This window comes from Chaetura pelagica, unplaced genomic scaffold (genome assembly GCF_000747805.2).
Source record: "Chaetura pelagica isolate M959 unplaced genomic scaffold, ChaPel_1.0 scaffold531, whole genome shotgun sequence".
NCBI lineage: Eukaryota > Metazoa > Chordata > Aves > Apodiformes > Apodidae > Chaetura > Chaetura pelagica.
In genome coordinates, this window is record NW_009952362.1 from 1,038,397 (window position 1) to 1,065,605 (window position 27,209).

Genomic DNA, 27,209 nt, shown 5'->3' on the forward strand with positions numbered 1-27,209 from the left:
AAAAAAACCCCCAAACTTCCCAAGGAAAGCTGTTTCAGACTCCAGTGGGGCCCCACAAATAACACGGCACTCTTTTCCATTCCTTATGTTTGCTTCCTCTCCTAGAAGTTTCAAATGCACAACAGAGTCATCTTGAAGTATAACATAACCTTCATCATCTTGGTTGGTCCATCAGAAGGTGCTGTAGGCATCCGAGTTGCATTTGTTCTTGGTGAACAGTGCTCACAGGGTGTGTTTGCCTGCTAGCTGCTCTGCATAGGAGCAGCTCTTATCTCTGAAATTTGCACTGCAATGGTTGATCAGGCTTAAGAAGCTTTTTATTAGCAAGAGGGAGGAAAGTTACTACTTTAGAAATCAGGTGACCCAAAACCATCTCTGCAGCACAGAGGAAAACATCCTTCTCTTTTCACATTCCTATAATTACATTTAGTGTAGTATTGTTTCAGTCTAAATTATAGCAATTATACACAAAGATCTGCTTTGAAATAATTTAATTAAAAAGTAGCTAATGCTCTGTGCTTTTGGAATGCTAATATATTGCTTTCTACTTAGGAAATCTTGTTTTTTCTATTAATTATCATTATCATGGAGAATTTCAATGGCAGAGGGTTTGGGTGGTTTTTTTTTTTTAGCTTGTTTTAATAGATTTAAAATGCAAGTGGTTCTGACAATTTCTGTAGCTTGTAAAGCACAAGAAAGCCTTTTACTCACTTGCTGGACAGTTAGATAAGGGTCAATCTGAGGAACATTTTTCTTGAGATGTGTTGGCTGCTGAAGTGTTGGGTTTGTCCAGCCTTGTTATCTTCTGGGTTCTGTCAAGTGTTTGTGTTTGATTATGTTTTTCCCTCCTCTTGCTATGTTTTCTGTGTCATAAACACCCAGGTCAAATCCTGAACTGGTATAAATCTGCTGGACTAAATTATTTCTGCCCACTGAATTGCTGCTTTTTTGGGAGTGACATTTTACTCATGCATCACATCTAGGACAAACAAGATTTGTGGGAGAGCTGCCCAGCTGTGCAATAATGCCCTGACAAGATGTGAACTCTGTAAGAGTATATATTGCAAGTAGTTGAGGCACAAGAACTAGTGGGATTTGCCCAGTGCCAAGGGAAACTGGGGAGGAGAGCTGTAGTCAACTACTACTTGAGGACATTCCTGGAGGCCGTCTGTGTTTCTCCCTCTGTGGAGTATTTCCTGTATTCCTCCCTTCCCCCTCCTTCTGCTGACAAGTGCCTTGGCACCCCATATTGCTACAGTTTCTGTGGGTTGATTTTCATCCAGGATATGCCTTCTGTGTTGAGCAACAGGAATTACAATTTCTTCTGTAGTATTGCCTGAATGCAGTAGTGTTTCCTATACCTAATACCCCACAATTAGGACTACCTTTAGAGATGTTCTGAAGAGCCAGCAACAATCTACCTAATAAATCCATTCCTACAAACAAATCCTTCCCCACCTACTCATTTATAACCTGTGCACACATTTGTCACAGGTATTTCTTCCATTGTATCCTCTCCCCTTTGTGTCAGAATCTTGCAGCTTACTTCTGTGAGGCAGAACTTGGATATAGAAATGTGTCCACAGCAAAGCCAAAACCCTAGGCTCTAAGGTTGCCCCCACCCCTCTTTCTCTCCCTCATGTCCATGAACTGAGAACAGGTCTAAGTGGGAGAACATGGCTAATTCCTGGATGGTTTCTATTTTATGAAAAGCAGCACAAGGCAGAGGAGTTTTGGTAGAGGTTATAGTCTACAGGAATGTTTGGGCACTGAGAGGAGAGCAAACCAACAACCCTGTGTGATTATATTGCAACTTAAGAAGAGATGGAGTAAAGAATGACAGCACACTGGGGACACAGCAGGACCCGGCTTGCAGTCAGTGCTGGGAAACTCAATAGAAGTTTTCTCATTTGTGTCTTTTTCACTTTCATGGGGAAATTTGTGAATCATCTCTCTCTTTCAGTCTCAAATAATTAAAACCTCAAAATCTTTAATCTCATAAGTGGCTTGTGTAGGAATACAGGTTAGTTAAATGTTTTTTATAAGGAAGAAGAGTATTCTTTTTCTCACAGTGAAGTTGATACAATGACTTTTGCTACCTCATAGATCTCAGAAAAAGGTTGGATTTCAGTAAATAGGGTTTTTAATATGAACTTGTATATTAGATTACTTTTTTAGGTTCTTTTATCTATTCATTTGAGATGGTAATGAAGTTGGTATGTTATTATGACAAATCAACATATTTTTATTGTTTATGTGAACCAAGATGTTCTCCCTGCTGATGGAAGCTGTAGTTTTGTTAATGGCTTTTAAAGTCTGGTCACTTGTGTCACCGTGCCCTAATTCTTCCTATTACACACCTCTCTGGAAGTCCAGCTTCAGCTGATTGAAAAGCTGGTCCTTATTAAGAAGATCACAGCTAGAATAGGAAGGTGTCACTTGATCAAAAACTGAACACCCTGCAGAACTCATGCAGTGTTTCTGGATGGATATAAATGCAGCTTTTTTTTGGGTACCTGATGTTATTTATTAATTAAACCACATTTTTGCTATGATTTTGCTTTCTTTGGTGAAGGTGCAAGCTTCCAACATGTACAGTCCCTTAGTATTTGTGGTGATGGTACTTTGGTGATGTATACCATCAGTGCTCATTATTGCTTTGGTCCTTCCCATACAGATCCTTAAGCATGCACATAGCTTTTCCTGAATGTGAAGGAGTGTTGTTTGATGGCATTTAGAGAGACCTATGTTCAGCAGCCAGATTCTGCTGATAATGTTCTTGTCCAAGCTTGGGCAGAAACCTTTAGTGGTATTCAGTTTTATTCAACTGATATTCAATTCTTTTGTCACCCCAGCCTCAGCTGTAGAATATGATCTTTGTCCTTCTCCCACTATTTTTTTGTGCCCCTTCAGCTCCAACTGCTTTTTTATACTCAGTACAAGCCTTGCATTGCCCTGGAATTGTGTGGGGAAATGTGTCATTTTCATACTGAAAATCAACTTACTACTTAACTAGATGCACCATGGAATGTGATCAGTGAATGCTGATGATGAGTGACCTACTCAAAAGAATTAAGAAAAAAATACTGATAACTTCAAAATTGTGATCACTCTGCTGTCTTTGCAGGTTGCTTGCTTACAGTTTGCATTTCAGGTGTTTCTTTTGCAATTCATTAAGTACTAAGTTTGTGCAACACAAAACTTCAGCAGTAAAGAAACGTGGTCAGCTAAGAAAGGCTTGATTTTGGGACAACCAAGCCCATACAGTAATTAGACTAGCTCCCTTTACATCAGGTACATTGCTTTCTAGTCTGGTTGTTTATTGTTCTGAGCGATAGTTAATTGTCTCTATTAGATTTGGAGCCCACTGTGCTAAGTGCTAGAGGCATGGAAGACCTTCCAGCACAGCCTGTACAAGAGGTCAGACAAAGCCTGAACAATCCTAGGATGTTACAGGAACAGAAAAATGTTATTCATGACTATATAACATTTTCTGGTATCAAACTCCAAGACTGTGTTTTGGTTTCTTCAGCTGAGATTTAAGAAAAATTATTTGCTTAATGGAAGCATATCTCTGGCTTACTCTGGTTCTATTTTCCTCCCACGCTCAGAGTTTTTGGGCACTTCAGTCTCCGTTCTGAATGGCAGCTGGTCAAGGTGGACTACAAATCTATTTTCAGCCGGAGGTGTAACAAGGATGACTACCAAACCTGGCATCTGCACAATCAGGTATTCCCATTGTAAAGGGAGGGAATGAGGGGGGGCACTGTTTCCCTGAGTTGCTAGGTAGGAACGTGTTTGCTCTTTACAGCAGAGCATATGGATTTTTTGCATCCATCAAGTCGCAGTTCTAACCTGCCGACGCTTTATTTCCCCTGAAGCATATATATGAATAAGCACATGACCAGTCTTCTGCAAGCAAGTTAGGGAGATTGTAAACTTCTCTTTGTATGAAAATATTCCATGGCACCAGCTGGATCTTCTTGCCCTCAGAGCTCAGGGCAATGTAAAACCTCACCTTGTGATTGAATTGTGGGAAACATTGAACTCTTTGCAGCTCTGTCAGTAACTCATGAAAATTATTTTCTTTCAATTTGGCTCTATTTTCCCTACTCAAAAATTAAAATAAAAACATTTATTCATCCTGCAGGTGTCTGTAAAACTCTGGGGAGCTGTTGAATAAAAGACTCCAGAAAACCCCAGATTATTTCATTGCATTCAAAAATACATGCTTTGCTTTTCATACACTCTGGCTTATTTTCTTGCTGGATATATTTAGCTCCTGAAGCCATAATAGCTGAAAAGACCTCAATGCCCTCTTGAAACTTACTGTTGGGTTACTGGCCACCAGTATGATGTCTCACTCACTGCATGACAGCATAACTAAAGCCAGAACTGTTTTCACTGTGATATACCTGAATGAAATCCATGAAGTAGAAATGAGTATTCATGTGGCAAGAATGTATCAGATACCTGAAGTAATAGAATTGAATAAATGAAAATAATTTAAATAAAAGATAAAATGTGTGTAACCTGGAAGCCCTCTTGGGAACCACTGTTAATAGAAAAGAGAAATGTTTCAATTAGGTGTTGTCTTTTTTTCTTACTTCTATGCAGGCAAATTATTTCTGCATCAGAGAAAATACTCTTTATGGCAACTCACCTAAATGTCAAATGTTTCTTTTAGATTTGCTGTTCCCATTAGTGCTCTTGGAAACCTTTGTGTTCCAAGAGCCCAGTAAAACACACCATCTAAGTAATTTGAGGGCCAGAAAAAAGCCAGGTCTGTCAAGGAAAGGGAAGGGGAGCCAGGACTCCTTGGTTCCACACCTAGATTTTGTCCCTGCCCTGTCCTTCAGGCTAGGGCTCTTCTTCCTGTAGTAGATTTTATCTGACATAGGGAAGAAACCCTGGAATACACCCACATTGTCTTTCCAGGATAGTTCGTAGGACTAGATACATTAGTGGATGCTTTCTGAAATATGGCATAGTTGAGTGCCTGTGATGGCTTGGGCACCCAGGTATTTTGGTTACATTGCCATCAGCATTCCAATTCAATGCTGAACACACTGTACTCATGGGTTCTCCCAAGGTGTTTTTTGAGTATGCAAAGTCACAGAAGGAAGCTAGACTCTTAGGTCCCAGCTGTCCCAGTGGTAATTGCATGCTTTCATTGCCTTTTGTGTCTTTTGACAAAATGCTCCATTAGGACCCAGATGCTACTGTAACTGTTTTTCTTTCTCCTCTTGTTCCCTGGCTTCTGAAGGGGGAGGCTTGTGTCATGGGAGAGAGGAAAATCTATAAAAAACGCAAGCCTGGAGCCCAGTGTTCCCTAGCTCGGGACTATTCCAGAACTGTGGTATCTGAGCCCTGTGTCTGTGGTCAAGGGGATTTTGAGTGGTGAGTATGTGACTCTGGGGGCTTTTGCAGGGACTGTTCTTGTAGCATTGGCAGTGGACGAGCTACTGCAGAGAAACTGCCTCATGCAACTTTGTGGCTGTGGTCGTAGGAAATAGCATAGATGTGACCCCTGTGATACCTGCTGTGTGAGGGAGGTGTCCCTTTCCTCTGCAGGAGATTTGTTAATTTCCATGAGAAATCCAAGCCTGGAATTGAAAAGCAGAAATTTGCAAGAACTGATTGACATTTTTTATCCATCATTGTAGAAGAGTGACAGCCAGGTCACTTCCCTGATCCAAAGCACATTGCTTACAGGAGAAAGAGGGAATTTTTGTGTCCTTACTTCCAAGGTCATTGAGTGTCTAGGGAGCAAGCTAGCAAAGCATGCACAATTTTATTAGTATTCCTTTGAATTCCTGGGAACCATTTGTTGCTTTTTAACAATGTTTTATTGAGAAATTTCTGAAAGGGCTTCTGTGACTTGACTGTACAGCCCACCCTTGTCAGATATAGCTGCTTGTTTTGCATAAATATTGGTGTTTCTAACTTAATGGGGCCATAATTTCCAAACTGCTTTAAGGTCACTTTGAAAGCAATTTAAAAGTATAACAGAGGGAAAATGAACCACTACTTGTTACTGATGGATGATCAGGAATAGGAGATGGGAAAATGCGTAACAGTCAGGATCTGTGCACAAGGCTATCCCACAGGGAGCGTATGCTGGCAATACTTGAAAGATTTGAGACTATCAATAGCAGTGATGTTTGAGATTAAATGATCAGAATGTCATTTAAATGGAGTTCAAAATACCCTCAAAGCAGATCAGCTGAGAAAATATTTTCATTTTTATAGTAGGTTATCAGGATCAGTGTCTGAGTCAGTATTGGTATAATTCCTGAAAACTTCACTTACCTTTGAATCCTTCTGGAAGAGATGTGAAGCATTAAATCCGGGCAGTTACTTAGGCAAGCTGAGATTCACAGTTCTTTTTAGAACATGGACAGACCAAAATATGGCAAAAACGAATATAAATTATAGACCAAAGTGTTTTCTTGAATATCAGAGGACTAGTTTAGTGCTAAGAGAGAGGTTCGGGGATATAGAGCTGAGATTTTCATCTTATCTGAATAGATGTTTAATTTGTTCCTAATGCCCAAATTACATCTGAGACTCCTTGGCTTGACTCAGGAGATCTTTCCCCTTTGTTCTCACCATGGAAACTTTCTGGAAGGACAAACCATCTTGCTCTGCAGTATATGCCCTTGGCATTGCCACATGCCTCTGTGCTGAACCAACCACCAGTCTCCAGAGAAGCTTATGAATTTGCCCTTTTTTGAGTTTTTTTTTGCAGATTTGTGCCTCACTAGCTTTCTGTTTTTACAGGGAAGCTTGTCTTTCCTGAGCTGCAAGTGGAAAACTGTGATAGCTAAATTGGCCAAAAGTTCTGCCATTAAAAGTGCCTGCATCAAAATGCACCTTTTCAATCAAATGACATTTTTTTTGCATGTGTTCGGTATAATTTTTGCTTAACTTTCCCACTCCTTTTTTAGTTTTTTTTTTTGCAGATTTGTGCCTCACTAGCTTTCTGTTTTTACAGGGAAGCTTGTCTTTCCTGAGCTGCAAGTGGAAAACTGTGATAGCTAAATTGGCCAAAAGTTCTGCCATTAAAAGTGCCTGCATCAAAATGCACCTTTTCAATCAAATGACATTTTTTTTGCATGTGTTCGGTATAATTTTTGCTTAACTTTCCCACTAACATGAGAGACTGTTGCTGTTAGCCTTGTCAGTCCAGCAGAGGAGATGCAGTTAGAAGACAGCAAGATGGCTTGTTTCAGACTCTGAGCTGCCAACAGAATTATTAACTGGCTTCCAGTTGCAAAATTCTTATAGATGGTGATGGAGAATCAGATGAACCAGCTTCAGTTTAAGGGTGAGTTTTGATGCTAGTCTTCAGGCCTCACTGGAAGAAATTGTGGGGCAATCAGTTAGAAGAAAACAGCAGTGCTGGAAATGTGGCTCCAAGCTAGATTATCTTAAAAGTTGTTTTCAAAGAGGAAGGGTGGACTCATCTGCTCTGACTTGTGGCTTCTAAAGGTTAAGATAGTTATTTAGTCAGTTAGTTAGTCAAGATTAGTTTAGTCAAGATACAGGTTATTCTAGAATATGATTCTTTGGGATGTCAATATGATAAGAGGAAGTACTAAGAGGTGCCTTTTCTCTTCACTAACTGGAAGAAGGCTCTAGGCAGGGGGCTTATGGAGATACATCCCCACTGTAGGTGTCTCCAGTTGGAAGGACAGCTCCTACTCCTTCACTTGATGCTTTTGAAAAGGGAAGATGTCTACTCATCCTTTTCTGTCTGAGTTCACAATCTTGGAAATGCTGACTGGCCTGCCTTTTGTATGTAAACTGAGCAGGTCCTGTTGAGAGTCAGGGAAAGGAGGAGGGTCAGCAGCTGGGGTTGTGTGGGTACACTGACCAGCAGGTCCCAACAGACAGGCCCTCTGCTTCCCCAGTAAGTAGGTTTGGAGCCTGGCTGTGGTCAGAGCATCCTATGCTACTAGGTGTGATGATTCCAGCCTTCAGGAGCTGTGCAGACATTTCCAAAAGCAAAGCCTGGCCTTTTTCTGTCAGACAATGGCAGAAGGAACTCAGAAGTGTTATTAAAATGCTCACAGATCTTTCTTTTCCCTTCTGATTCTTTATTTACTCTGTCAAGGCAGCTTTCCTTAGAAACACAGCACAGAAGCTGGACTTGATTATTTCCTTAACTTATGCAAACCCTGGGGCTTATGAGAAGGAAGGTGGGCAGCATGCATGGTTTTAATATACATTTACCAGAAGTTAATGAACAAACACAGAACCTTGAGGGCATACAGCAATGTTGTCTTTAATTTTATTAAATATTTATGCAGCTCTTTTCTTCTTTGGGGCAAAGTACAGCTCCTCCTGAATATTTTTAATTACCAAGTCACTGCCAGGCATTTTTGACTGTACAGGTCAGACCCACTGAGAATGATTAAATTGAATGTTGAAAGAAAAAGCATTAGGGAATCTCTGAACCTTTTAAAGTAATGTGCAGAATTTTTGCCCTCCAAAAAAGAAACAGCAGCAGTCTGGATGACTGGGGACATAGCACAATTTTGTCTCACCAAAGCTCTTCCTAGAGACTTTCTGTTGGCAGTTCAGACTCTGAACAGGGGGAGGATAAAACACAGTGTCCAAAAGGGCATGGAGAGCTTTCAAGGCAGTGGCTTCTGTAGTGTCTGTGTTTCCACAGGGCTTTATTTGGCTGGCATTTGTTAACATGCTTCAGGCAAAAGTCCGGAATCCCCTTTTTATTTGCCCTTTGAATCCAATTTGCCTGCAAAGGCTATGCATAGAAACCTGATTCACAGCCTATTAAAATTTATGGAAAGCTTTGGATTAATCCTATTGTTTCATCATTGTATTGGCATGCAAGCAGCTGTAGAAAGGAGTTTTGGATGTGATTGTGTGAGCTTACAGTCTTTGATGGTCCAAGGAAGTATCAACACCCTGGATTACCCTCCCCATGTGACACAGTATCATGTAATCCTTAGACTAGCAAGTGGGCTGTGTTGTTTGAGTGTTGGAAAAACATCAGCTAGGCTTTCTTTCAGGGCAGTCATATCTCAGTCAAAGAGTAAGGAGTCTATTAACATGTATATATAAATATACATATCTTGGCTGGTTGTTCAGGATGTGCTCCTGGTGTTATATATCCTTAACTGCTTCACTGGGAAAAAGCAGTGTTAGATCTTGGAATTCATCTGGTTTGTTCTGAAAGCAAAGACTGCAAAAAGCAAACAAACCAAAAGAACCCAGGAAGTGAAATTATTAGAGATTAATAGGAAAATAAAACTGATGCCATTTTATTTCTGAGTCTCTGCCCATGTTTTGTTACCAAATAAAACACAAGTGCTCCAGTGCTCTACAAGGTTGGTCATTCTGGTGTTGCCAGGTATCACATACTTTCTGTGAACTGTGTTCCTGCCTCTCAAACTAATCAAGCACTTTGTGTCTGGATGAGCCCAATCCATGGTGTCATGCCATCCAGCAGAGAGCCACCAACATGCACATGCTTTGGGAAACAAAATCATCACCTAAAACTCTGAACTAAATCTAGTGAATGGGTACAATGATGCATTTGTGATTGTCTCTCTAGTGACTATGGGTATGAGAGGCACAGCAACAATCAGTGTATTCCAGCCTTCTGGTTCAGCCTGTCCTCCCTGTCCAAGGAATGCAGCATTGGTCAAAGCTACTTGAACAGCACTGGGTAAGTGAACCTTGCAATCGCTCTGGTTTTGGTGACCTTGCAAGAGAACCTGAATGGTTCTTTTTTCTCTGCATCACTTCTGGCTTTTTTCCAGTCTTACTCGTGAGGTAATATGTGCAGCAGCATGGAACATTGCCTCATTCCTGAGAGGCAGGGAGAAGCATATTAACATAAGTGACATGTAGATACTGTATTGCAATCAACTGAAATATGATCCCTGGAGCCCAGCCTTTGAGCTCCCCTTTACTGCAAAATTAAAACACGAATCAAGAAGGTATATTTGAGAGACATCTGAGCATTTAAAAGGACAGGTTCAAGGTATTTCACATTGATTTTATTGAAGTTTTCCTATCTTACGGCTTATATTTATAACAGCTTCTAGGGATGCTCAAAGAGCAATTTTTAGCTTCTTTTCTTTTTTTTTTTTCTTTTTCTTTTTTTTTTTTTTTCTTTTATCTGCTATTTTCACTTTGTATATACAATGCCTTGAGATTTCAGACAAGCTACATATATTGGTTTCTCTTGGTTTTACCCAGAACAGATGGCAAGTGTTGGTTTATTAACTTAGTATCACTTTGCAAATGCTGTTCTGTTGTGCAGGGGATAATCTGAAACTCTGCTTGCACTGGCTGGTGCAAAATTGCCATGTTCCTTCTCAGGCAGTGCAGACCCTGAAGACTTCGTAGGGCTGCTTCTGAGTCAAGGGTCCTGCATGCTCAGTTATTATGACAGGGTTGTTGATGGGGCTGGTTGATGCAAATGGCTGAACAAAGTGGGGCTACTGGGAATCTGGAGTCATTTAACTTCAGAGACTCCATTTCAGCTGAAAGGTTGCTATAAATATGGGATGTAATTACAGGAACCATGGCCAGTCTGACTGCTTCTAGCCTTCTTGACAGCAGTAAGAAAATAGTCAGGGTCTGTGTCTTCTTAACCAAACCTGTTTTTTACTGTGAAATTACTAGAAAGTGTTAATCCCCCTCACCACCACCAGGAATAGTCAAGTGTCATACTAGTTAGACAACCTCTTCCAAGAAGAGCCAAGAGAAAAAGCTCATTCTTTAAATCATTTAAAAATTGAACTGGACAAAGCACTTGGCAGAACACTCCAAGTGGCTTCTAGCAGAGCAGAGGCAGACAAAATGTAATAAAAAGCATAATTAAAAAGCTGGGCTGCAGGGTGCAATCCTGCAGGCATGGGGAATTGAGGGATTTTCTTGCCTTTTAGCAGTGCAGAATAATTCACCTCCACAATGTGTGTGTGTTCTCAGTGATGCTGCTGAGAATCTCTAGAGAATGTTGGATTGTGATTTGTTTGGCTTTCTCCAATTTAATAAAGTGTTAGATTGCTTTGATTCTTTCTTTCAGTGAAGGAATCATGCAGGCAGTTGGCCTTTGAAAAAGCATATACGTTAATGTGGAGAAACAAAAGCAAAACAAAACAAATACACTTTTTTGCCCACCATCTGAGCCCGATTTCCTTTTGTTTCTGTTCTCCAGGTATCGAAGGATTGTGTCTAACAACTGCACAAATGGCTTGCGAGAGAAGTACATGGCCAAGATGGAGAAATGCCCTGGAAAAGCACCCCGGGGACTGCACATCCTCACTTCAGATGGAAAGTTGGTCACGGAGCAGGGACACAATGCCACTTTCATCATCCTTATGGAAGAGGTTTGTCAGTGGGCTTAGCAAACCTTTAACTGTGTAGAGTGTGTAGTGTGTGTAGCGCAGCCTTTGTCGCCAAGGCTTGTGGCTCAGCAGAGGGTTGGATAGCTAAGGGAGAACCCTGGTATGTTTTTCAAATGATCTTGTGCCTTTTCTGGGCTGTGATTTGATTTGGTGTTTAGGGATAAACGTGACTGCACCATAAAAAGCAGCTGCTGCATTCCTCTGCTGGCTTTTGATTGCCCATGGAAGGTGTCATTGGATGTCAACAATGATTTTCCCACAATGACTTGTGTTACACTGTTACATCTGTTTTCTAGTTAAACAGAAGGGTCAACTCACAACCTCACTTCTAACATCCTTGGGTGTATCAGGAGGGGCAGCCAGGGAGTGAGGTAGGGTTGGACAAACACAAGTACATTTTGTCATTTACTCTGTCCTATGTACTTCATTTTGGGACAGTACCTGGAGACAGCTGGGACCCAGACATGTCACGGTCACAAACATAAGAATAATGACACTGGGACAGACTAGGTGTCTGTCTCCTAAGTATCTTGCCTCTAACAACAAGCAACAGTAGATCTTTAGGGAAAATATAATAGAAACAGTGCAAGCCTTGTGTCCCTTCCTCTCCCAGTCCCCAGAGTAGCCTCCATTGGCAACCAATACCTTGAAGAATGCAAGAAGCTTTTGTAAGTCTGAGCATACTGTCATGAAGAAGTTTTTTCTCCTGATACCTCATTAGTTGTTTTTTTTAAAACACAGATGCATCTATTAATTTAAATTCTTATACAGTAACTAAATGTTTCATTGGGGACACAGTAATCTGACAGGGCCTTTTTACATGCTTCCTCAGATGTTCATGCATGCTCTGCTTTTATACAAAGGGGAATTCTTGTCTACCTGGCTGATTCTTTTATATTCTGCAGTCTTAACATGGTAAGATGATTTGTATAGACACTGTGAGTGGGAGTTCAGAAAAGAACAGACATAATCTAAAAATTAGGAATCAAGTAGTAATTTATTAAGGAACTCAAGCAGAACTGCTGCATACAAAGAATGATAAACAGATGGGGAATAAGGCAGCAGTCAAGGTAGCTGAAGAGTGGAATCTTTACAAGGCTTTAGAGATTGAAGAGCCAGCGGAATAAATATGCAAGGGTGCTCACTCTGTGTCCTTTGTTGAAAAATAAAGATAGTTAAAAAAACATTATCTTGAAACAGTTTTTTTTTCTAAGGGAAGAGGATTTTCAAGAACATGACTTTGTGGGTGAATAGCTTGTTCCACAGAGACTTGTGTGCTGAGTTTGTTGCTTAAAAGAATAAGCATTTTAAGAGGAATAAGAAAAGAGTAATGAGTTTTTGGGCAAAAGTATTCCAGCCTTTCAGTGTGGACCTGAGACAAATGAATTGTCATCAAAATATTCCTTGTTAGTTGGAAGAAATAAGTTCTGTAGAAGTCTTCAGCATTACATACATTTCAGTCATGTAGATTCATTCCTGCCTCCCTCTACTTCTGGTCAGTCTGTTTCCTGGTGGGTTGTTTTGCACCTATGTCTACACTCACTTTCTGAGCCAAACAGAAGTCAGACAAGCTCTCCTATGTCTACATCTGTGTGATCTCTACTCAGCCTTCCTGCTGTTTTCAGATTAACCTTCACCAGCAACTTCGTAGTTGAAACTAAATTTCTCAGAATGTATAGATTTAGCTTTAGCAATATTGTCCACAGTGGTAATTCAGAATATGTGCATGGCAATGCCAGTGGACAAAGAAATGCAGAATGACTTACGATTTTGCCATGTTTTTAGAAATATGGGACTGGCCTGTGATTTGGTCTGATTTCAGTATGCAAAGTTCCAGTCTTTTTGACAGCTCCTAGCTCATTTCTTTTTGGTAGTTTACAGGACTTAAAGCAACAAAATGGACCTTTTGAATACATGGAGAACTATTTATTTATTTGTTTGTTTATTTAAATTTGAAATTTCTACACTTCATTTCAATTTTATGTTCTTAAACTCCAGAATCTCTGACATCAGGTGTAGGGTTAGCACATTGATTTTAGTATTTTATATACTGGGTAGAGAAGTATGGAAAGGAGAAAGAAAACAGAGTTAGTCTAATGGGCAGGCTTTGCATTGCAGACCCAACTCTCATTATTGGGTGGAAAGATCAACTGCTGCTGTTTAGTCATGAAAAATCTGTTCTTTCTTCTCCGCTGCAAACCTTCTCATTTCAGATAGAATTATGCTGGAGAAGCAAGGAGGAAATAGAAAAGAGAATTGTAAGGCACGAGAAGCTGCCGTCATGGGTGCAACAGATTTCAGCCTGAGGTCACCAGTGTTGAATCCAGCCCAGATCAAATTTTATCTTCCATTCAGTATCTTATTCATCATCTTCATAAAAGATGAACTTGTGGTTGTAGTACATTCCATTGAGAAGTGGTTTTGAAAGGTTTAACAAGCTGTGGGGGCCTTTCAATCAAATAACTGAATATCCCAAGTGTAATTTTGCCTCTGCTAAATTTTTTTAGAGTGATTTAAAAAAATCTCTGTGAAAAGGATATTATTGGATACTCATCAATATAGATAGAGTTTAGTGTCGTTACCATTCTAGTTCTCTATGTTTTCTTCTATGTTTACACTGTATTTGTAACATCCTAGTAGGATTGAGGTCAAAATTGTGCCTTCATCAAGTCAATAAACAAAACTCCCCAGGCTTCTTTGGAATGGGAATAGTGCAGCAAGGAAGGAGAGAAATCTAACATATATATCCAAGTATCCATTTTTTAAAACTACAGGTAATAACCATGACTATATGAGTGGGTACTTGAAGACTCAAGGCAAATTCACATCCAAAAAATACCTTTCTATACACTGATTTGTTAATGCAGATGTAGCATATGACGGAGAGAAAGTCTGTGGGGCATGCTGTGCTCCTGGTTATCTGAAGAGGGAGACTGCTTCATTGTAGTCTGGCTTCTTAACTGTGCTCCCAGTTTTCTACTCAAAGGACAAGATCAGGTGCATGTTCAGAGCTGGGACCAGTAGCAGAACCCAGCATCCTGCCTGTGTCAGTATTACCCTTGCCTCTTTCACAAGGGGATGGCAACTGCCAGTAAGACAGCAGTTCCCATGAGTTTGGAGTCAGTGGGAGGCAAGAAGTGAGACCTCTCACCTTTCATGGATGTTTCTATCTGTGCAGGAGCCTTTGTTGTGCACCTTTGGTCTCAGCTGCTGATCATTAGGGTTAGAACAGTTTGTGAGCTATTTAATCCTGATTTAAGGACCGCTTTTTCCATGGTCCAGCCAATATTCTGCATTTATCCTGACTATCCTGGGAAGATAAGCAGTCTTGATCCGAAACGGACCTGTGCTAAGTACAAATGTGTTCAGACCATATGATAAATCACTTACAGATGTGAGGGTCAAAGTCAGAATTTAGCCATTGCTTTGCTGCACACATGTAAACTTTACTGCTCAGAGGAAAGCTGGTGCTGCCAGCTCTGTCACACATGGGTTGTCCCAAGATATCTTGTTTTCTTGGTCTGCACAGTTTTCCTAGAAATTCATGGTTTTGTGCAATACCTTGCCAAGAGGCTTTAGTGAAATCTGTGAGTTCGGTGGTCTTTGCCAGTGAGCCCAGTGGATGTAGGATTTGAGCTGCCTGTGGTGGAATTGGAAATATATCAGAACTGGCTGTGAGTTACATGGTTACTTCCCTCCCTTAGATCAGTATGTACTGGAACTCACATCAGCTTTAATCCTGACCTTGTGCACTTACAGCTCTAATGAGGTTTATGAACTGGTCATGAAATATTTCTGAATTTTCTGTTTTTAAAAAAACCCACAAGCAAAAAAAAGAACCAATTACATTTGGGAACAGGGAATTTTTGAATATTTATTTTTTTAAAACTTTGGAGTCTTACTCTTAACCTAAATGTATCTGGGGATGGGTTTCAGTTTTGAGATAGGAGCATCTCCAAAAGATAGTGGTGTCTTTCTTCACCCATAGTGAATACCATGGAGACCTTTAATGAAGGGAAATTACTTGGGCTAATATATGTTATATATATGCAGCAAGCTGCAGAGATTTAACGTGAGGTGTAGTTTTATTTCAGCTTAGTGAAATCACTGCATTGGGCTTTAGCTCTATTTAAATTAGCCTTGTGTTACTTTTAATCAACAGGGGACAAGTATAAAGTAAGGCTCTAAGAAATGAAATAACAGGCACTTCTACAGTTCAACTGCAGTGTTTTAAAGCACGATTTAGATTAAAACAGTGCAGCTGCTGCCTCCAGACAATACCTGCAATGCTGGAATCTCTTGTCTGTTGTTCCCTCCATTGTTTAATAGCTCTCATTGACAGTAATCCAAGAAGGGATTTTCTTGTCATCTACTTCATTCTCCTGTGTATCTAGGCTTCTTCTCTGTGTTGACTGGCATTAGGCAAAAGCTGTCAGTCTTTAATGAGGGACACAACGTGTATAAATTCAGCCACCTTGAGGTTACATGTTTAACTGAAACTAGTAATCTAGACTCTCAATCATCATGGTAGAGAGGTGGAAATTTGCACATGATTCATGTCATCTGTCTCCATTAGGATGGGATGTCTTGCTCTCTTGCAAGACAGACAGTCTCTCTCTCCCTTCCACTGACTATACAGGAAGCCTGGAAAACTAGCTTAGACTAGACTTACAGTGTGTTCAGGGATCAGGTTCTGTTTCTTTGGAATATCTTGGAGAGCCACTTCAGCCATTGTCCTGTCTCCAGAATGTCCCCAATGCTCCCATGTGCACATGGGAATTGCTCTCCAATTAGCATCTAGCCTACCATCAGTGTAGTGCCTCCCATCTCACTGCCCGTGATGGAGGTACTCGTTGGACACCACCCATGCAACAAAGGGCTGTGCAAAGCACTTCAGTAACACGTAATGCCCAGCCTTGCTTTGCATTAGATGGTTCAAATATGGTCCCCTTAATGTATGCACTTTTGTCACAGTGCCCTCCCAAACTCTCTAAACCCAAGATGAGGGAATAACATCTCTGTACAGGAGTAAACCTTTGGCTATTCCATGCATTGCTTGTATATAATTACCTGGTGTTGATTTGAGTCTGACCCCTTTGGGGACTTGACAGAACAAAGGTAGGCTTTTTTGGTAAAGTTACACATTTGTGTCCATGCTAATGAAACGAAATTGAGACATGGGATGGAGGGTAATATAAATCACTCTTATCAGCCCTGTTTCCTTCTCTGTTGCAGGGCGATCTGCAGAGGACAAACATTCAGCTGGATTTTGGAGATGGCATTGCAGTATCCTATGCTAATTTCAGCCCTGTTGAGAATGGCGTCCGGCATGTGTATAAGAGTGCTGGAATCTTTCAGGTGACAGCATATGCAGAGAACAGCCTGGGCTCTGACACTGCTGTCCTCTTCCTGCATGTGGTCTGTAAGTACTTCCAGCTGCTGGATTCCTTGGCTGAAAAACCTTGCCTCACTGAAAATCCCTGTAACTTCAGTGAGGGTAAAGAATACACACAAACCCACCTACATATGTAGCTTGTGCTCTTCCAAAGGCTTGGACTGTTAGATACTTGTCTACCTTAAGTAAACTTTATTGAATGAAGAGGAAGGGAAGCTTCTTTTAGAACAAGTAAATTGTTCGTATAAAATTTGAAAATGTTTCTCAGACTTTCCTAAAGGATCAGAGACTGGACAGCATATGAAGCAAAATCCAAATGTATGTTTTCAGTTTTAAATCCATGAAGTGTAGATTAATCTACTAAGTTTTGAGTCAGTTATTCAGGATTTGGGAGATTACAGTGCTTATTAAATAAAACAAAGACATTATGCTGAGCATGCTTCCTGGGATATGAATGTACTGAGGAGTAATCTGCTGCTTTTCATATGTCATGCATTTGACATGCATCCCTGACTTTTTCCTTCTGTTTGGTAGATTAATGCAATTTCTCTCCACTTGGCAAATGAGCAGACTCAAATATGGAGCCTCCAACTGGCTTTCTTAAAGCCACAGGAGAGAGCAGAAGGTGTGGAATGCAGGGTGAGACCAGAAAGACTCCAGTTCCTCCTTCTGCTCTCAGGCTACTAGATCTTCTGGGCAGAGAGCTCCATCTGTGTTCAGATATACCTCATTTGTTTAGTCCCTAATGGTGTTAACAGCCATATCTATTTTTCCCTCTTAGCCTGTCAGAATGTGTTATAGCCTGTCTTTTACTTGAGCTTTTCTTCTGGAAGGAAGCAAGTCAGAAATTTCCAAAACTCAAGAACTTTTTTCTTTTTAATTTCAAGCTCCCTGTGTGGAGGAATAAATGTTCCTTGAAGCTTTTATTATGCTCATAATTCCCTCAAAGTCAATCATGGCTGCATTTAACAACCTGTTATTAGAGCATTAACTGTTTTTTTCTTCACCTTGGGCCATTAGCTGACAAAAGTGATGGTTACCTGGTAAAAACAGCCGGTTTTGTATGGATTATCTGATTTTTCTCATAGGAACTGCTTTTTCAGGGTGAGGATTTTAGAGCCAAATGCAATGAGGGGCAGTTAGGGGCAGTTGTTTGGCCTGGTTGTACTATTCTACCCTCTTTCTCCTCAGCCTCTCAGATCTCTCGTTTGAATTTTATGGCGTTCTTAGGTGGCCAAGTTATTACCATTATCTCTAGGGAAATATTTGCAAGCATTTACATTCATGCTAATACTGAAATAAGATGATACCTCAGCACTAGACTTTTAATATATTTGGATGTGCTAGTCAATATAGAAGGTTTGACCTTGAAGCTCCAATGTACAGGCAAAAATGCCTGGTATATAAATCACTCTTAATACACCATTTGTCTGGTGCTCAAATCCTGTGCTGAAAAGAAAAAAAAGAGAATCAAGATCCTTGGCACCAAATGACAGTACCTTTCTACTCTGCAGCTTTATCAGTGGTCAGTCAACTTTTCACCTTTCGGGAATCTTCTGTCAAGCTGCTCATCTCTTAATTTTTAAGGAAGTTAAAATATTAATATTTTTCCTCTTACGTGCACTGTGTCCTGTTTAGAGCACAAAATATTTGCAGGAACCTGCTGTTCTTGGGAATATCTTGCTAAGGACAGATTTCAGGAGTAACTTGCTGATAGATGATTATCCCTTTGGAAGGGGGAACAAAAAATAATGAGTTCTTAGGAGCCAAAAGCAAGAATAGTGTCCCTTTGTGCTTGGAGCTGTATGTTCTGGTATTAAAAGAAGAGGTTTTGCTCTCCAAAATCCTTGTAATTCAAGTAGGTGGAGAAGTGATTAATGTTCTCATTTCATGCTTGAAAAGCTTAGAGGTAACACAAGAAAATTGTCTCTGTTACAATCAACAAATTTGCTGCTTTTCAGAATTAATGCCTTATCTAAAAAAACCCAAAACAACAAAACGTCTCACTTTTTTCTAATTTTATCCTTTCTTTCTCACAGATATAGTCTGTCAGGTTGCTGTGTTTTAAAAGGTACCATCCACAAAAACTTGGTAATGCTGTCTGATGTGCAGCAGTTACCAGCTGAAATTCAGTACCAGTAAAAACAAAAAAAATTAAACAAGAAAGAAAACAAGAAAGTTAAAACTTAAACTAGACAACAAAATCTCAGTATTTTTTATACACGATGTTTTTGTCTAGAGAGGAACTGGCTTTGTAATTCTGAACTTTATACACTGGACTAATTCTGGAAATTTGCATTTATTAGACACAAATTTCCATTGATATTGTGTTATTTTTCAAGTCCTTTATAAACAAGTTCTTCTGACTGCTAAATGCTTTGATATGCCAATACACAAGTAGTTCCTGCCTTTTTGCTAGTTGTAACTGACTCCCCAAAGATTTCTGAAGGTCAGGCCAAAGTCAAAAAGATACCAAGTCTTTCCAAAATAGCTAATCTTTCATTTGGATACCTTTTAAAGAACTGTCAGGGTGTATTTAGTCAAGTCATAAATGCCTAATATATAATCAGTTTTAAATCATCTTGGCTAAAATTATTTCCCCACAAATGTTGGTAGTGGATATATTTTCAAGAAAACAGCTTTCTCTCATGTCCTGTCCCTCAAGCTTTCAACAGCAGCTTGTCCTGTCCAGTGACAAGCCAGTTCATTGTTCCCCCTCAAACTGCAGTTAAAAAACTCTTCTAAACACAGTGCTGAACCTGCTTAAAATTAACACTGGAAAATGTGCATTTCTGGCTCCCCTAGAAGTAAGAGTGAGAAAAAAAAAGTGTGATCTTATGTTTATTAGTCTTGTATTTATTTATTTTTTTTTGTCTTTTATTGCTGTAATAGAGTCTTACTGCTGACATGAGGCATTTTATTTATTTAAAGGAAAGATCCTTGCTGTTCACAGCTGTGCAAGGAGGATATGACTTAAAGCCTCTAATAATGACCTGTCTCTACCCACAGGTCCAGTGGAGCATGTCCATTTGAGTGTCCCCTTTGTTGCCATCAGAAATAAGGATGTCAACATCACTGCAGTAGTTTGGCCCATCCAGGCAGGCACACTTACCTACTTCTGGTGGTTTGGTAACAGCACCAAGGTAAAGCTGCCCTTTGGTTCATTTTTACTTCCTAAGCTTGTCGCATCAGACAGGAAACTCTCTCAGCCCTAATGAAAACTTGTTGACTTTGCTTCTTCCATGTTTTAGTTTTCTTCCTTAGCTAATCAGGGTCGTCATTATCTGAAATTCAGCATTTGTGAATTTATTTCCTCCTGTCTCATGTCTCATGTTGTTCTGAGGAGTCATTACTTTTTTTACATCTGCTTGTTATCAGCACTATTGAGCTTTGAAGACCACTGTTATTACCAGCATTCACTTGCAAGTTAACCAAATTATGGGATAATACAGGCTTTCAACCCGGTGTTTAAAAACTGCTGGTGCTCAAATAACCATAGGAGTTTTTATTATGTACAAGTATGCAGTATATAATAATGGATTCCAACACAATACTTTAAAGCTGTTGGTGTTCAAATAACCAGTTGTATGTAGAATTTCAAGTTAGACTCTCAGAGAATTGTTTGTTTCTGTCCATTACTGGTATTCACAGTCTTGGGTATATTGGAGAGAGAGGTGGGATTTCTTTGTAGTGACTTTTCAAGTGATTGGCCCAAAATTTATTATAAGGAGCTTTTTTAATCAATAATTAAAATGAAACTACAAGTTGAGGTCATGCTTTGAGATTGAGAGAGCAGAATTGCTTATTAGCTACAGCTTTATTACAGGCTTTAGGAGTGAGACAGCTGACACACAGGCACTACACTCCAGTTGTGAAATGTACAGCTGATAATTTTGCAAGGTAGTATCTGCTGTTCTTTACAAAATCAGTTTTAAGTCACATAATTGTCTATCTTATTGAATTGCAATTGCAGGTGGGCACTGAGGTGAGATCAAAAAAGGAAAAAAACACAAGTATTTTACATGAAATATGGAAGATGAGATAAAAAATAGCAGGCGCACAAATATTTTGTTTTCTCTTTGGCAAAGCTGCTTGTGTTTTAACCTCTTACCCTAGCTACCAACAGTGGCAGGAGAATAAAACCCAACAATAAATGCTGTGTCTACTGAGATTTTTATATCAAGTTAGGAAGCTTACTGTAAGAACTCACCTACTTTTGTGGAAGCATAATTGAGGCACAGGAAGAGCTCAGGAACAAAACCCACTTACTGTAGCTTGACAAGTTGCTGTGCCCTAGCTAAGCTGTGGCAACCACCCACATACATCAGATGCATGACAAGTAACAGGTAATTCCATGTAGTTTATACTGCACTGAAAGAGGGACATGCAAAATCATATAGGAGTTCAGATGTATCTAGCTCAGGGCTCACACATGGACAGCCATTAAATTACATCTGAGACAGTGCTGGTAACTTGATCGCCTGCTTAAGCCCTCCAGTGTACTCAGGTGTCAGAGTTTTCCTGCCATTGCTTTTGTGCTTAATATAGAAGTTGGTTGTGAATAAGGCCTTAAAAAATTTTTTTTGGAACAGAAAGTAATCTAGAAAACATAGAGCAAAGTAGTGGTGCTTGCTGAAGATTTCCATGCAACTCCCATGGCAATTGCATCTCAGAAGCCACCTTTTTTTTTCAGGTCAACATCTGCATTACATTGAAAATCCTTCTGGGATATGTCATGTACATTTCAGATCTTTCTCTGTGCCCACTCATAGGCTCTTAGCATGGGTGGGTAGATGGGGACACTGATTTGTGTATGAATTATGACGACGTGTAGCACTGTGCATAGTGGCTGGTGTTGGTATGTGATACATTCTGGTTCCATGCTGAGGGATTGCAGCTTCTTTTCCTTTTCAGCCTGTAGGCATCCCAGGCAGAACCAGATGTGTCTTGTACCACTGTGCAGTCTCACTAAGGCACTCTCTGTGCTGCTGCACAATGTTCTCTTAAACTCAAGAGACCTGACTGAGGTTCTTCCGCTGCCTTCCCCACCCTGCTGGAACCCTTGTACTGGATTCCTACTGTGCTGATTTTTGCAGTATACCCGAAGGCCAATTTGCTTGGATTAACACAGGTCCAGTTTAATAAATGTGTCCAGCTGTCTAATAGGTTGAGCAAATGAACCATAAACTACTTGATTTAATTTAGTTAGTTTCCAGGTCTTGGTGCTTGAATTAAAATTAAGGAGTTGGCAGAAAGTTCATGATGGAGGTGAAATCATCCATGATAATGGAATATCCCGCATACACACATGCACAAAGGAAAAACTGTAATTTTGTAGTCCAGATTGGTTCCTCTTATCTGTCTTTGCACAGGATCATAACCTGTAACCTCCAGGAAGATTGCTAATATCACACAGATTGATATAGGCCCATTCTACTTGTCCAGAATGTGTGCATGTCTAACAATATGTTAGCTGCGCCTTCAGGGCTAGCACAGGCTGGCACCTTTGCTGACTTGGTCTGTGGTTCTCCTGTGATGCAATAGATTATTTTTTTTCCCCTGACTGCTTTTCTGTTCATGGATGAGGTGGTAAAAGAAAGGTGGCCATTCTGCATGAAGGGAAATGTGTTTGCCAGCCTGGTTTGTGCCAGTGGTAATTTTGATTTGGCTATATGACCTCTGTTGTGAAATGCAGGGAAATTGGCAGTCTGAGGGAATAAAGTATGGGAGCTGGAATATGAATGTTTAGAGGTTTTCCTCTGGAAACAAAATGGCAGTGTGGTGAAGGAACAGTAGCAATGGTACAATGGTTTTATCTGTGTGCTTAGACCTCCAAGTGCTTTTGTAATGGAAGCTTGTATCACTATTTCCATTTTAATGGTTTAATCTAAACCAAGAGATTTGTCTATAGACCAGATGTCAGATCAATGGCACTGTGATGGCTAGACCTTTGATTTTCAATATGCAAATGTCTTTTCCTGAAAATGGTGCACTTTTCTCATCTAGATGTGTATCAGTGTGAGAGTTCCCTGTGCAAAGAGGAGAGCTGTAATGTTGTCAAGGACAGTTTTGTTGGAGAAGATGCAGATAAAGCCAGCCTTCTCTGCCAGGGCTCTGAGCTGGCTAAATGCAGGTCAGCTTTACTCTGGAAACCATTCAGCCACATTCAGACAGCAGTATCAGCAGGTATTTTGCCTTGCTTTCAGCCTTGTTAGCAGTGTTTGCCAGCTTATGGTTGGAGCTGGCTTGCAGGCTCAAAGCATGGGCAGGGGAATGTCAGACACCTTCACTCTATCTTGAACAGAGTTGTGATAAGATGGATTCATGTTTATAAGAGCAGGGGCTGGTTCTGAATCTGAACAATACGGGTTGTTTGAAAAAGCATCTGCCTCTTTGGTTTGTATTAAAATACTGGTTTGAGCTGGACCGTGTGTTTTGCACAGCTGATGGAGCAACTGTGCAGAGCGTGCATTGTACAGCGCTGCGTTCTCCAGGCATCATTCAACGATTTCTGATTTGTGCTCTGCTGAGGAATTTCTGCAATAATTGGTTGCAATTCAGTGAAGAATATTTCAGGAAGCATTTATGGAAGTGCAAGAAACCTTTGCCAGTGGTTTAGTTCTTACTGAGTGGTGTTTGTGTCACATTTAGGCCTTAGCAGGACATGGGAGCTCAGAGCAGCATTCCTGTATAACAGAGGAAGGATGTCATGGCCTGGTGGATTATTCAGGAGCATGTTGGGATACTGAGTTAATCTCATCCTGATTTTGAAATGACCATCTGTTTTTACCTCTTGCAGCCCCTCATCACCTTGGAGAGCAGCATCTCATACGTCTTTGCAGTGGAGGGGATGAACACTGTCACTGTGCAGGTTTCTGCGGGCAACACCCTCATTCAAGACACCAAGGAGATTGCAGTGCATGGTACCCTCAGCCTTTTGCAATCAGATCTGGGGGTGTTTAGATGTGAAGAACAGTCACTGTTAAACCAAAGTGAACTCCCTAGTGCCTGGAGTAACCTCTGAAGACCAGCTGCAAACAAAGTAGCTCAGATGTGTCATGATCACAAAATACAGTAGCCAATTGGATGGGGCAGCCAGCCAGATCTGTGACCTCGGCTTTGTGGGAAAGTGATTGGTGTCTTTTTTGCCAACTGGTCTGTCTGTACATCCTGACTGGAAACTCCCAAAACAAAAACCACTTGGAGAAACAGCCAGACTGCCTTCCCTCTGCTTCCTAGCTGTGGAACGAAGTACCCACAGTGCCTTATTAGGGTGGCCTGAATACAACTGGTGTTTCTCTTTATACAGTGACCGAATAAATGGGAGGGCTCTGAGGGGTATGGAAAACAGGGGGCAGAAGTCACTTCATTGTTGTTATCTCTGCCCATCTTCCATGCAACAGCTGGAGGTTTGAGTGTGCCCAGTGGACTTCTCTGTGGGTAATGTTTGGTATGTTCTTGCCATATCTGCATGGCATCCAAAAAGCACCCTTTGGCAGACCACAGAGCTTACCCACTGTGGGGCTTGATAAAGGCTGAGTGGAAGGGCTCTTTCAGCAGGTTTGGCCAGGACTTTGAGATTTCTCCAGAGAAAAATTTCCACCCAGGGCTACTCTTCATTTTCCTTATCCAGTTATTGGCATCCAGCATTTGAGGGAAAGCTTTGATTTGGATAGCAAGTTTTATTGAGAGACCTGGGCTTCAAATAACATGGATTATGCTGTGTAGTTGAACTGTGTGTGCCTTTTTCAGTGAGTAAATATAAATAAATATCCTGCTGGTAACTGGAAAGCTGCATGCTCAGATATAACAACCAGATGAATAGAAATTTATTGATTGTCTAGCTGTGAAATGCAATAGGTTTTAATAATTTCTTAATATAATTTATTAATACCCAAACTTGTATTAGCAAATGCAAGTAACCCTCTACTTGATCATTTTGGCCGTTGCAAAATGCAGTGTTTACTTCTGGGAAACTTGCATCTTTCCATTAGTTTCTCCTATAAAGCTGAGTAAAGCTGAGAGGGATCCCTACAGGTGATCTTGATTTTGGTCCTGGTAGGTCCCATAGAGTGCTCCTCACTCTGTTTTTAAACACCTTGTAAGAAATGTTGCCATTCTCTGTAAAAGATCCAAAGCTTTGGGCTTTATCAGAAATAGATCCGGTGGAATGTACAAATAGTCCTATGCAGCAACATACTGCAGACTGACCTGGTCTAAGGAAGGAGTTCTTCTAGGCTCCCAGTCAGGTGATCAGTTCAAGTCTGAGTACACAAAGAAGTGACAACTTTATAAAACATACACTCTGATAAATTTGTATCCTAATCTTTGTCCTGTGTAAAGTTGTCATGGCTGTGGGTAGGAAGGCATGGCTTTCTGGTGTTAGCAGTGGAGGAGACTTATTCAGGGTTTTCTCAGATTTTTGATTAGCAGAGCAGAATTTTCTAAAAAAAAAAAAAAAAAAAAAAAGGACTTGACACTGAGGGTTCAAAAGTCAAAGGCTTTATTATACATCAAGCTCAGGGTTAAGACTGTAGAACTTGAGAGGGTTTCCCTGCTCTCTTTGATGCTTGTCTAATTTAAAAATATGCCACACCATCTAAAAAGAAGGAACAGTTTTTGCAAAAAATGCAACGTAGATGCTGTGCTGGCATGTCCCCACTATTCTGTGGATCTCCTAATTTATACTCTTGCTAGTTTATCTTGATCAAAAACTGGTGCCTTCTTAGAAATGATTAATGGTACTTATTTGAAGTGTCTGGAGATCAGATACTTCAAGGTGAGGCACAGCACATCTCCAAAACCAGAGAATCTTCTGCCCAGAGAACTTATATCTCAGTGTGATTCCCATCCTGGGCCAAATCCACTGTGCACACTTGTAATAAGGATTCCAGGCTTTGTCTCTGGTGACACCAGAGGGTAGGATTGGAATTGGAGAAAAATTAAAATTGTTCTTTATTTAAAGTCTAGGAGGTTTTTCTTCCTCCCTGCAATCAATCAATTAGAAAGTAATTTAAAAGTGTTTCATGAATAGCCACTGCTTGATTATCCAGTCATTAGCACCACTGGGTTCTGATTTGTTGGGGTATTAACCACTCATGGCTTCCCTCCAGGAGAGCAAACAGATAATACCTGATTTTGAAAACATTACATACAGTAAGTGTTTGTTCTGCAGAGCACAATGTTTGCAATTGCACAGACCTTCCAAATTCCAGCCAGATGCTGCCTTATTTACTGGTCAGCCTCCTTGTAGGCAGAATCAGTTTAAGTTCAGTGGCAAGATTAGAAAGCTCAGAGGCATAATGCAGGAAAGGAGTCCCTCTCACTGCTCTCATCCTTGCTTCCATTTCTTCTGGGAAAAGCCACAAGTTGGCATTAGAGCAAAATGTCCTTTATGAGAATCTTTATGAGAATTATTTCCTTGCAAACTTTCTGTCCTGCCTACTGTTAGCCAGCCCTTTTTCTTCCTTCAGCCTTTCCTCTCTTCCTTGCTTTCAGATAGTTTAGTCATGGTCTTCCTGTTGTCTTCTGCACCCTTGGCTGCATCCTGAACACTACCCTGTTAATCTTCTCATAAACACTGTTTTTCTATTCCAGAGTACTTCCAGTCTCAGCTCCTGTCATTTTCTCCCAACTTGGACTACCATAACCCTGACATCCCTGAATGGAGACAAGACATTGGCAAAGTCATCAAGAGAGCTCTAGCACAGGTGAGTGTCTGTTTTCTCATCTGTGCTAACATGGACTAGGCTGTTAAACATGCCTTTTTTCAATATACAAGCTTAAAAGAATGAGAAAGAGCAGCAGTAATTATGCTATAATTTTAGACAGATGAAAAGCTTCTTAATATGCTGGATATTTTTACAGGGGTAAATATATTGGGAATTTTGTGGAAATGTTATAATTAATTTTGTTAATATTTCTGTGATGCTTTTTAGCGTTTAATATCCTTGAGGACTTTACAAATTCTGGATTGTAATATTATCTTTATTATTCTTATTTTTCCAAATTAATTGTATCTACTGTTTTCTACTCCAAACATTTGGGTAGTGTTCTGTGTGTTGTTAGACAGCTGATCCACTTCATCCCAGAACATACTATTGTATGATGGATGCATCAGGAAGATATTTTTACCTCTTCCTGACTTGTAATGCAGCTTAAGTGTAGCGACTGGTGGACATTATAAAGCTCTGCTCCCTTTCCAGCTGGTGCAAAAAATGAGGATTCAGAGGAAAGATAAACTTACTTTTAAAATACAGGACAAAGAGAGGCTACTGTGTGTGGAAGATACTGAATCTTCCTTTGGGATTAATTAGAATATGTAAACTAGCACTTATATTCTTTCAGGAAAGGGGATGACAGAATAATTTATATCAAATAGCCAGTGAGAATCAGGAGATGGATTTAGGCAAGCTTTTGTATTT

The 27,209-nt window shown here is 40.3% G+C and overlaps 1 protein-coding gene across 1 annotated transcript in view; it reads left to right on the forward strand.

The window, feature by feature from the left end:
* Positions 1–27,209, forward strand: part of SORCS3 (sortilin-related VPS10 domain containing receptor 3) — a 275,728-nt gene that overhangs the window by 239,540 nt on the left and 8,979 nt on the right. The window contains exons 16-23 of the mRNA XM_010007928.1: positions 3,612–3,729; positions 5,267–5,400; positions 9,587–9,700; positions 11,201–11,372; positions 16,626–16,812; positions 19,795–19,928; positions 23,585–23,708; positions 26,383–26,495. Coding sequence (XP_010006230.1) covers positions 3,612–3,729; positions 5,267–5,400; positions 9,587–9,700; positions 11,201–11,372; positions 16,626–16,812; positions 19,795–19,928; positions 23,585–23,708; positions 26,383–26,495 — 1,096 coding nt within the window. The remainder of the gene's footprint in view (positions 1–3,611; positions 3,730–5,266; positions 5,401–9,586; positions 9,701–11,200; positions 11,373–16,625; positions 16,813–19,794; positions 19,929–23,584; positions 23,709–26,382; positions 26,496–27,209) is intronic.